A 12129-nucleotide genomic window follows, 5' to 3' on the forward strand; every position below is an offset into this window, starting at 1 on the left:
ATAAAGCAGCAATAAAGACACCTGAACTGGGCAAGCCACTCTCTTCAGGGAACAGCGACTCAGCTCTCAAAATGTGTGTCATGGTGCTTCCCCTGTGAATGACTGCCCCAGGGAACCCGGGCACATTGTGGATTTTCCCCGAGGGGCTTCATCATACCCTATAGCTTATAAGAAACATAATTGCCAACAATCACAAACCTGATTTTGCCTAGAAATGAATTTTTTCCTTCCAATCCTGTCCTTCCTTCCTTTTATTCAATGAAATCTCACACTGAATTGTTCTTCTGGGGGTGGGAAGGGAGCAAAGGACAAGTAGGGAGGGAGGAGGGAAATCCAAGTTCTATTTACTCTGAAATAACTCTGCCCAAGGCTGGCACTAGATGGCACACGCTGGCTTGTATCCACTGCCACTGATAGCTCCCTGGAAACAGAACCTGCACTTCCCAGTTTTCCCTGGATGGATGGCCAGTTCCAGGCTGGAGTTCAGGCCTGACAAGTTTCACACCATTTCTCCCAGATCCCCAATGTTGAGCAGCCAGTCTCTCAGCCTCAGCCAACCCCTAGTAGGTTGGATGTCACTCTGATGGGTAAAGGAGATTTTGCCTCTCTGCCTATTTGGAGCTGCAGTCTGAAAGTTTCCATCCGTGAACACCAATTAGTTGGCTATGATATATATTTTCTGATTCAAAGAACAGCACACGAATGCAGGGATGAAAACAAATGGTAAATCAGCCCCAGCTGGCACAAGGAAAACTCATTTCCTTGCACAGAATGAACACATGCAAATATGAAATGCCTAGAGAAATAAACGTACGTGTGATTAAAATGACATTTAATCTTCATGAATATTTGCAATAAAATGAGACCTTTAATCTGTAAATATTTATTTTTTGTATTTAGAGTTGGCAGCATGGTGTTTAAAGGAGGAAATGAAGAGCCCAATGGTTAATTTGGCTTTTTAAATGTTCTCTTTGTCATCAACAGAATAGAACAATATTCCCTGCTTTTTGGGGGGCAGGGAGGAATATTTGCACATTTGGCACAGAAAAACACTCTGAATAAATGTAATAGCTAATTAGTGTTCGCAAGAAGCTCTGTGTTTATAATGAGACGATGTCAACCATCCTGGTGGTACCATTCCCTGGAAACACCCCAGCCCATGCAGGTGACAGCACCAGCCTTTGAGGCGGATGCTTGGTTGCTCGAGTAGCGCATGCATTTAGTGACAAAGCATGATGGTTTTTAACTATTGGTCCTGTTTTTGTTTTTAATTTTTTTTCTGATACTGTCTCTCATCTTATTTGGGGGACAACATTTCTAGTCTCTCACACATGCCATCCAGTTTCAGCAACTCTGCTCGAGTCACTCTGAAGAATTCCTCCTCTTTCATTGATGACAGTGAGTCACGGAGGACCCACTGGAGACTCTAATCCAAATGAGAAGTTCTGGACCTCATATCCAGAACCACACAGCACGGCCATCTACCCAAAGGCTTGGCTTCAGCCAGCACGAAGCTGGGCTCCCGTAAGAGTGGCACTGAGGGGAGAAAAGGACTGAATGCCTCACCTTTCTTTTCCAACATCTTGCCTGCCCTGGATAATTCGTTCCTGCTCAACAGCTCAAGTAAGGACATCCTTTATCTCCTCCTAGTTAAGCCCAAAGTCTTCATGCAACACAGGGTTCGAATCCTCAGGGCCTGCACCTGTGACTCAGCTTCCAACCCCATCCAAGCAGTGACACACAGTTTCTGACAGGAGTTCAGGATTACTCTCACTTCCTGCACTTGGGAATTCGTGTCCACATCTCGCCTCCCGGGCTAACCTGTAACATCTCAGAGAGCTGGTGCTTTCACTGATGGAGTTTCAAAAATGTATTGAGGCAGGATTCACGAAACAAAACATTTTACTAAGAGTGAACAATTCAGAAGCATTGAGTGGCTTCACAATGCTGGGCAACTGTCACCTCTGTCTAGTCTCCATTTCCATCATCCCCAAGTCAAACCTTACGTCCACAAAGCTGAGACTCTCCACGCCCCCCTCCCCTCAGCCCTTGGCAGCCACCAGTAGGCTTTCTGCTTCCCTGAACTTGGTTATGCTGGACACGTCACACCATGGATTTGCACAAAAGCTCATCTTTGTATCTGGCTCCTTTCAGTCCACATCATGTTGCTAGTGGCACTATTTGTAATCACCCTGGTATCTGTCCACAGAGGAGCTGTGAGAGAGAAATTTAAAAGTATTACTGAGCCATAAAAGAAATGGAATTCTGACTTATGCTACAATATAGGCTCAGAGACCATTTACTTCTACAGTGGAAAGTTTGTAAGTGGTAGATGGAAGTTGTATATAGTTAAGGTGCACAGCACATTGTGTGAAATACAGACAGATTGTGGGATGGGTAAACTGAGTTCATTAGCATATGCATGACTTCACAGAGTTATTTTCTTTATGGTAAGAAACTATACTCTCAGCAATTTTCAAGATTATAACATAATATACAATATCTGTTATAACATATATAAAATATAACATTACATATAATTATGTAATTGAAAGATAGAGTTACAGAAGGAGAGAAAAGGTGAGGGAGAGAAAGAGAACGAGATAGTGGAAAGAACAGAGAGTTGTTCATCCACTGGTTTACTCCCCAAACACCTGCAAAGGCTAATGCTGGGCCGGGCCAAAGTCAAGATCCTAGAACTCAGTCAGGCCTCTCAGGTGGGTGGCAGGGCCCCAGTCACTTCAGCTCTCCTCCATCGCTTTCTTAGATGCATTGGCAGGGATAGGAAGTGGTACTCATGTGGGATGGCAGCAACGCAGGTAGCAGATTGACATGCAACACTGGCCCCAAACGAACTGTTATGAACTAAAATCACCACACTGCAAAACTCTCTTGAAATTATTCCTTCTGTGAGACTGAAATTTTACATCCTATGAACAATACTTTCCCAACTCCTACTCTCTGACAATCGGCACGCAACCTTAGATTTGACCTGTGAAGCAGTATGTTTTCTTGTGCCTGCCTGATTCAATTTATTATAATCTCTTCAGGTTCATCCACGTTGTTGCAAAGAGCAACATCCCTTTAAGGCTGCAGAGCATCTCATTATGTGTTTAGAACACATTTTCTTAAATCTTGCATGCATGGATGGACACTTGGATGCTTCCATATCTTGGCTGCTGTGAATCATGTTGCAATGAAGATATGAAAGCCACTATTTCTTCAACATACTGATTGTATATTCTTTGGTGTTATAACCAGAAATGGCATTGTTAGGACATAGTATGGTTTTGTTTGGGGACTTCCATGCTGCTTTCCATAATGAGTGCACTAATCTATTATCCCAACAGTGTGCAAACAGTGTGCCCTCTCCACTGTGCATCCTTCATCTTTACAACACTCATGTTCGCAGGTGTGGTGTGATGTCTCCGCGTGGTCTTGCACTTCTTTGATGATTATTGATGTGCAACACTTTTTTTTTAAAATATACAGGTAACATCTCTCCAGGTTCTTTGCTCATTTTTAATCTTCTTACTCGGTTTCTTATTATTGAGTCGAGTTCCTTATGAATTTCACATTTAAACCCTTTATGAAACCTCTGGTTTGTAAAGCTTCCTCCCACGCAATAGTTACCTCTTTGTCGACTGACTTCTTGGCTGAGCTGAATCTGTTTGATGCAATCACACTGTTCTTTCCCTGCTTCTGGAGTTTCTATTTTAAGAAATGCTGCTCATGCTAATTTCATGAAAAATTTTTTGTGGATTTTTTTTTCTCATAGTTTCAAGTAGCATTACAGTCTTATATTTAAAGCCTTTAATCTGAGCTTATCTTTGTACGTAGATTGAGGGATTTTTTTTTTCTTTTGCATACGGATATCCAGTTACACTAATATACAATGCTAAACAACAATATACTACTATTCAATACAATTTATTGGAAAGGCAGTCTTTTTTCCAATGTGTGTTGTTCACAACTTTAACATTCTTGGAACATAAACATGTAGATTTGTTTCCGGGCATTCTAGTCTGTCCCACTGGCCTATTTTGATTTTTTTTTTTTCAATTTAGGACCAAGCCCTTCTGGTTGCTAAAGCTTTATGATATATTTTCAAGTCAGGTAGTGTGGCACCTCTTGCTTTGTCATTTTGCTCAGGATTTCTTGGATTATTCAATATTTTTCCTGGTTCCATTGTTTTTCTGTGTCTATGAGAAATGTCACTGGAATGTCAGCTGAGTCTGTATTAAACACGCACACAGCTTCAGATAGCACATTTTCACACTACTAATTGTTCCCATCCATGCTCACGCTGCACAGCTTTCCGTTTCCTGGCCTCCACCTTCCTTAAACAACTTCTTGTTGTGTTTTTAATTGTTTCATTTCTTTTTTGAATGGGTTCTCATTAGTCTACAGATACATGTCTGATTTTTATTAGTTAATCTTGCATCCTATAGTTTTGTTGGGTTTATCAGTTCCTATTTGTTATTGGCTAGTTTTAACAGTTTTTTTTTTCTTTGAGGTTTTTTCTTTATAAGACCATGTTAGCCATAAACAATTTTACTACTTCTCAATTTGGGTAACTTTTTCTTCCTAATTTCTCTGCTAGGTCTTCTAGCACTTTCTGACCGTGGGCCTCTCTCTCTCTCTCTCTCTCTTTTTTTCTTTTTTTCGTCTCCTGATCTTGCAGGAAAAAGCTTTTCACTCTTGAATATGACATTAGCTGTGCATTCATCACGTATAGTCTTTCTTGTGATTCATTTTTGAAATCGACATGGTGACTGCTATGATTCATAACTACTGGCACAACTTGACTATTTAGGTAATAGATGCTTAAATGATCCTTTCCTTCCTGTCTCTAACTTTGTCTGATGTAAGGTGAACATCACAATATCACTTGATACTTATGCTGCACCTTTAGTTCGGTGACACTCAAGAACTTTCAAGTCTAATATTCTTACATTTCCAGGGTTCCCGCATCCTTTCATTCATAATATGTTCTTGGGTTGGACATACCATTCTGATGGGGACATTCCTCTTTTGGACATAATTGGCATGGGGCACAGAAATGATACAGTTTAAAGAAATTATCTTCAAGACTAGCACTCTTGAGACAATTAGAAAACAGTTAACTCCATGGATTAAAAAAATAAGGCTAGTGGTTAGAGAGCTAGGATGTTCTTGGAGAGCCTGTGGCAACAGCTGTCCAGCTTGACTTATTTCTCAAGGTAAATTTCACAGTTCCAGTCAAGACGTGTACCTGAACCATAATTCTCGAGATTCAAATCCAATTTGATTGTGCTCATAGATTTCTTAGCCACTTTTCACCCCGTTAAGTAGGATACCAAGAATTCTGAGCTTCCAGAACATTCCTGTCCATGCTTCATAACGTCAGAGTATAGAAGCAGACATGAAGACGTGAAAAAAGAAGTGCTGAGATTTTTCCATTTTGTCCAAGTTTAACTTTGCAAAAATTTTGTCACGGGGTGACTTATTCTAGCCTTCTTGCAATTTCTTTTCACCTCGAGCTCCTAAAATCTATCCCAAGGAACTTTATTGTTTGATTGATTGATTTTTAGCAGCATTAGGGAAAAAAATTGGGGGAGACAGTTTTAAAGTCACATCCTGAAGAAGGATCTCATTGGCCTGCAGCGAGTCCATTTCACATCCACAAGAATATCTACCAGATGTCGGGTTTGACTGTAGGCAGATAACTTTTATAAACTCATTGCTCTGAATTCACCAAAATGATGTCATCTGACATCAAAGGTTTTATGTGGGGACTTCATGGACATGGAGCAAAAAGTTCTTTTTGTGCAAACAGATGAAAATCTATGCACGTTTTTCATAATATGCATATCACATGACCTTTCTTGAGATTCAAAAGAATAGTGTTTCTGGTGCCTGCACAATGGTATGGCGTGTTCAAATGCAACCCTGGCACCCCTATGGGCACTGGTTTGAATCCCAGCTGCTCCACTTCTTACCCAGTACCCTGTGAGAGCAGTGGGAGATGGGCCCGAGTGCTTGGGCTCCTGCATTCCTGTGGGCGACCTGGATGAAGCTCCTGGCTTTGGCCTGGCTCAGCTGCAGCTGTTGTGGATGTTTGGGCACCAAACCAGCAGATGGAATCAATCAGTCTCTGTGTGTAACTCTTTCTTTCACATAAATAATTCTGTTTTAAAGCTATTTTTCCACGGAAGTTCCAGCTCCTCTGGTGGTGTCTCTGGGGCCATGGGAACACCCCGAGCCTGTTTGCGAGGATCACAAGAGTCCCGCGTGATTTAATTTTAAACATGGTTCTGCCACCACAAAAACTCTGACACCCAGCGAACCCAGTGATGATGCAGTGGAGGGGCCCATGCCCAGAACTCTTACCTGTCTGTGGAGCCAAGCTTCACTTTCATCCTCGTGTTTCTGAAATGAAATACGAGCGTTAGAAAATGGGATGTATTATGTCTGTGACCAACCATGCACAAAACAATTTCACTTTACCTACATGGTGCCTGCCCAAGTCCAGAGGAGCCGCTGTGGCTCATCCAGTGTGAGGTCATTTTGGCTCTCCTCTTTGTCTTGGGTTTTGGCTCAGAGTCAGCCGCACGTGCCCTTGAGCCAGGACACTGCTACTACCCCCAATGATGAGTTCAAATCCACAGCAGGGAACAATCTACAGAAGAGGAGGGCCTGACTCCCACTGGGTGGGCACCACTGGCAGGCACATGCCCGTTGAAACAACTTGAATTATTACATTGTTTTAGGATTCATGTGCCTGCGCTGGACATGGAGTCAGAAAATCCATATGGGCTGGGTGAGGAAGAATCTAGTAGAGCGAAGTCCTTTACAAGGCATCAACATACTGAGCAAATGCGCTCAAAACTGTGTGGACAGGGGCACACACACAACAAAGGGAAAATCCTGACACAGCTGTTGGGCACACGAGGTGACACCCAGGGCACCAGGCTCCTGGGGCTCGGGCTGTCCTGGCTCTGGGGGCTGCTATTGACTGTGTGAGCCCCTGGGATGGTTTCTGCTGCTGCCCAGGCCCACAGGGAAGACATGTGTGCAAAGCAACCTCAGCTGCTACACTGAATGTCCACTCTTTCCTGCTTCACCCCCCCCGGAACCGTCAGAACAATCTGGAATCTGCACTGACCATAGAAACAAGTCCTTGTGCCTCATCTTGAAACCACACCTGGCCAGGATACGAAAAGCTGAGCTCCTGGGCGGTGGTGGTGGTGGGGTAGTGGTGATAGGGTTGTGGTGGTAGGGTGGTGGAGGGGGCTTTGCGACCCACAATAGATCTGTTCAGCAAGACTTGCTCACTCACAGTGTCAGAAGGATAATTTAGGTAAAAAACAAAACAAACAACAACACTAAAACAAACAACCCCTCCAGAACAAAAATTAAAATCCCAGGAGTTTCTGAAAGAGCTGCCTAATGCATTAATCAAGATGTTTGAAAATGCATGTGAGGGGACCTGCATCCTGGGCTGTGATTTAGCCACACCAGGCCTTTCCTTCCTTGTGCCCTGTGTGTGTGTGTGTGTGTGTGTGTGTGTGTTCACTGTCTTGTTGCTGACTTCCCTGGGAGACCTGCTGCATTCAGGACTTCCTGGTTCTGAGTCCCAAGGAGCACAGACAGTAGAAATGCAACCCAGCAGGTGAGTGCTGGCTTCCCCAGGCTCTGCAGCCCACAGCCAGTCCCTGATCCCTGCCTCTCTAAGAGCCACAGTTAGGCAATGAGGAGAAGGGAAGGACCATGAGCTAAACTAGAAATCCCAACAGCTCTAGCAACAGCTTGAGCCTGGGCTTTTCCAGCAGTACTTCATGTATCCACAAGGTGGCTCCGAATGCAGTGAGCTGGACCAGCCAGAGGCACAGCATTTTGTCCATATTTCTCAAGCCCAAATAACCTCAGATGTCGAGGCCACTGACGCTTATCCCCTACACACACACACACACACACACACACACACACACACACACACACACACACACACGGTACCTTTGTGCAGACCCCTGTGGTGGCATCGCAGAGCGTCAGGATGGACACGTTCTGTGCCCGGTTCAGCCAGGTCACAGCGACTTTGGTACTGGTGGCCCACTTCACCATGGTGATGTAATACTCCCTGAAAACACATCAATGCACAGATTTAGGCTTGTAGGAATCTGCCCGATCCATGGAAATCAGGAGATGGTTTCTTTCCAGTCCTGTGGCAGGAGGTGGGGTGACACCCCAGGAGGGTCTTAAATGGCCTTTTTCCTGTAAAAATGCACAGCTTTGAGGGAGTCTTTGAGCTACGAGAAATTCAGAGTTCCATGCACTTGCACTTGGCCCCTGGCCTGCAGTCCTGCCCAACCTGGAGGGTGAGTGAGGTGCTTGGGGGCTACACCGCGGGGCAGTCACACTCTCCCGGAGCTGCTGTGATGCTGCCACGATTGTCACATCACAGTTCCAGACCTACACTCCACTCCACACTACCAGGAAGGAGCGGGGAAGTGGGAGAAGAGGAAGCAAGACTGGGAAAGACCCAGGAAGGGGCATGATCTGTCAGAGAACACGGAGGAACAGCATCACAAGGGGCGGCCCTCTCTTCTGCTCTTCTTTAAAAACTCCCAGCAACACTCTAGCTAAGAAGGGAAATCCGTGCAGGGTTCTGGGTTTCAGGCAAACTTGGTTTGATAGCTTACATAGCATGTGCCTCATTTTGCCGAAACCTGAAAACATCACAGAGCTCTCTGTGAGGTGCTTAGCACGAAAACTCTTTGGTTTCTGGTGATTAATGAGACAATCCAGAGCCTTCCAAAAATGGCACTGGAAAAGCTCAACAGTTTTACAGCCAAGAGGAAGAAGAAAATGTCAAGAAAATGAGTGCCCCAAATGAATGTTCTCAGGTGAATTCCCAGAATGTTCTAGAAGCCAGCGAACATGCCTTCAATCACCCACCCTATCTATATCTGTAATGAGATCTACTGTTCAGAATGATTACTTTGTGGTCTTACAAGATCCTTTATCATAGTGCACATTCACCACCCAATGCTGAGAACCTGGAAGGGGGGCATGGCACATTTGGTAATTCATCTTCACAGAGAGAATTAAATGACCAGGTTCTTTGAATGAAGCCTCAGTTAGCCAGGAGATTAGATGGACAAATGCCCCCCTTCCATAAATCCACCTCAATAAAGGATTTAAATAATCTAAATCTAGAGCCCACAGTCAAGGACAGAGTCTCCACATCAGCTGTGGCCTTGACCAGCAGTGGCCTGGAAGTTGCCGTCATACTCAGTGCTGGGGAATCCTCTGAAGGCACAAGTGGGAGAGTACACACACAATATATCCACCACTTGCGTGGTGTTCAGCCTCTACCATCTCCGTGACTGCCAGCACAGGGCTGTGTCTGCTCGCTCGCCATCTGTTCCCTGTCCTGCTAGCCCTGGGGCTATGTGATCTTGACCCATACCTTCCCTCTGTCCTGCAGCCCTTCAAACACATTCACCAAAGGCCCTGCTTTGAGAGGAGCATGGGTAGTGATGGAACATGGTGATCTCCTAGACAGTGGTAGAGAAAAAAAATCTTATTATTAGAGAATGGCAATGTGAAAGGTTGTGGCTGTGAGCATGGGGTGGTGGTTGTCGGGAAGCCCCAGGACCATCTGTACTTAGTCCATCAGCAAGCACATCCCAAATACAGGAATTCAAGGAAGAAAATGGAGGAACTCCCAGAGTTTGTCTCCATGGCCTTCTTCCTGGTGAGAAAGAACCCCATTTGTGTTTCCATTTGTTGGAAACCTTCATCCACCCTTTGCCTCTTTCTAGTTTTCATGGTGTTTGCAGAAACAGATGACCTTCATGGATGTCCAATATGGCCGTGCGCTGTTCTTAGCATCCGCACTCTCTGGTTCCATGTTATCAGTGGGCACTGGTAGCTGCGAGCAAGCCTTCCCTTTGGGAATCAGCTCCTCAGTGAGTCACTGTAGGAACACCATGCAGCCAGGGGCTGCTGGGCATCATGGTGCTGGGGCTGGACTGTGCCACTCCAACAGGACCTGCAAGATGAGCTGCTTCTGTTTACAGCCGTTGGCCACACATTCTGGAAGTGCGGTAGCAACCTGCTTCACAGAGTTAGAGCGAGGCAAGAACATGGCTGAGGAGATGTTTGTCACTTCTTAGAAGTTTCTTCCCTTGGTGTACTGAGTCCACTCACCACAATTGGAAAGGTTCTCTTCTGTTTTTATTTTTCTACTTTACACTGTGAGGTATTTCATAGAGAGGAAGAAGCAATTGTCCTCACAAAGACAGCTAACTGCCTCCTTCTGTGGCCGGAGGTAAAGTGAGGCTTACTGGAGGGCTGCGGAAAACTTTGTTTCTATTCTAATTTTACATGGAACTGCAGGAATAAACAATACTGAAAAATAGTCATTCAAAATTTGAAACAATAAAAATCACTCAGGAACTCTATAAAGATTGTTTAATGAGACTTCTTTTTAACACTTAAATTTTTTAAAAATTATTTTATGATACAGTTCCATAGGCTCTAGGAGTTACCTTATCCCCTCCCCAAATCATTACAATAGTATAGTCCTTCATAAGCAATCATAAGCTCATCTTTCGGCTATGTATGTGTACCCTGACACTGAAGGTCAATGGCAGAGAGTCCAGCATCCTATCGCCAAGATAAATATTTAACTGTCTCAGTGGGAGTCCCTCTTTGATTTGGAAGTAGAGATACATACTGTATTGTATCTTCACATCTGGATGTGACAGTCTCCATTACAGAGTTACTATCCATCCCCTTAAATAAAAAGCCATAGAACAAAATCAACAACAGAAAGAAAACAAAAAATTTACAACACCATGGAGTTAAATATCATGCTACCGAATGACCAATGTATCCCTGAGGAAATGGAAATCAAGAACATTTTTGAAGAAAATGATGCTACTATATGACCCATGAGTCAGTGAAAAAATTAATAAGAGAAAGAAGCCGTTTTGAAGAAATGGAAACAAAAGTAAAATATCAAAATCCATGTGATGTAGTAACAACAGCACTGAAAGGGCTATTGATCTTGTATTTTATGAGGAGGTTACCTTATGTCAGAGTCACATGTGCAAGGTTCCCTGGTCTATACAGATGAGCGTCATGATTTAGCCAACTGCCTATATCTTGTTTCTTTTCTTTGAACATTTATTTATTGAAAGGCACAGTCAAATGGCTGTATCAGTCTGGTGTGCACCAGGCTGCAGCCAGGACTCAGGAACTGCATCATGGTCCCACAGGAGGGGCAGACACCCAACACGTGGGCCATCATTTGCTGCCTCCCCATGTGCATTAGCAAGAAGCGGACATGGGATGCTGAGATCACATGTGGCAGTTTAACTTACTGTATCACAGTCCCAGCCCCACTCATGCCTTTTGATTGGAGAACCACCTATGAAAGCTCTTCTCAAACCTTCACCTGACTTGCTCTCAGAGTGTGCGCAGACCTCACTCGAGGCACAGCTATAGCTCAGATCTGAGATAAGCACTTCCTAACTCCATGACATTCATCCAGGATTCCACTGAGTATCAGACACATTGAGGTCATCTTTAAAAGAGAAAGCAGCTTCCGAAGCTGAAGCATCACCACTAATGGGGCTATCGAAAAGGAAGGCTAGTGGCACACGTGTGAGAAAGCACAGCGCCTCACCAACAGCTGACCCCGTGGCTGGGGTGAGGGTCTGCCGTGGAAGCTTTTGCAGTCATGTTGGTATCTCAGGATGGAAAAATGAAAGTGCTATCTCTTGAAAAACTGTCTCCCAGCAGAAATAGGCAAATCTCCTACTTCCTGATGTGTTTATCATTTTTCTTGATTTCAAAGTTGTTCATCTAAGTTAGGAGCATGGAAACTTCTGTCAAGGGCCATTTGTATATTTATAATATCATTTGCAGGCCATGTAAATTATGAACAAGCACTGGCCTACTGGAGTCTTTCTGAATTTTGAGTTCCACCTGCGGTGGTGGCTTTGGTAGGGCCAGACCTAATGATTCTGCAGGCTTTCTATGACCTGTGAGCCAGATGTTTGCCGTCTCTGATTCTTTCTAAACCCAAGAAATAGTCTAGACCCTGCTTGTGAGGCAGGGACCAAAGAGGAGTGT

At 44.3% G+C, this 12129-nt stretch overlaps 1 protein-coding gene across 1 annotated transcript in view; it reads right to left on the reverse strand.

The window, feature by feature from the left end:
• Window positions 1–12129, reverse strand: part of DPP6 (dipeptidyl peptidase like 6) — a 768584-nt gene that overhangs the window by 101688 nt on the left and 654767 nt on the right. The window contains exons 11-12 of the mRNA XM_040984381.1: window positions 7999–8122; window positions 6373–6411 (exon numbers count right to left, since the gene is read on the reverse strand). Of these exons, the coding sequence (XP_040840315.1) occupies window positions 6373–6411; window positions 7999–8122 (163 nt within the window). The remainder of the gene's footprint in view (window positions 1–6372; window positions 6412–7998; window positions 8123–12129) is intronic.

This window comes from Ochotona curzoniae, unplaced genomic scaffold (genome assembly GCF_017591425.1).
Source record: "Ochotona curzoniae isolate NIBS_2020 unplaced genomic scaffold, NIBS_Ocur_1.0 contig_4105, whole genome shotgun sequence".
Classification (NCBI taxonomy): Eukaryota; Metazoa; Chordata; class Mammalia; order Lagomorpha; family Ochotonidae; genus Ochotona; species Ochotona curzoniae.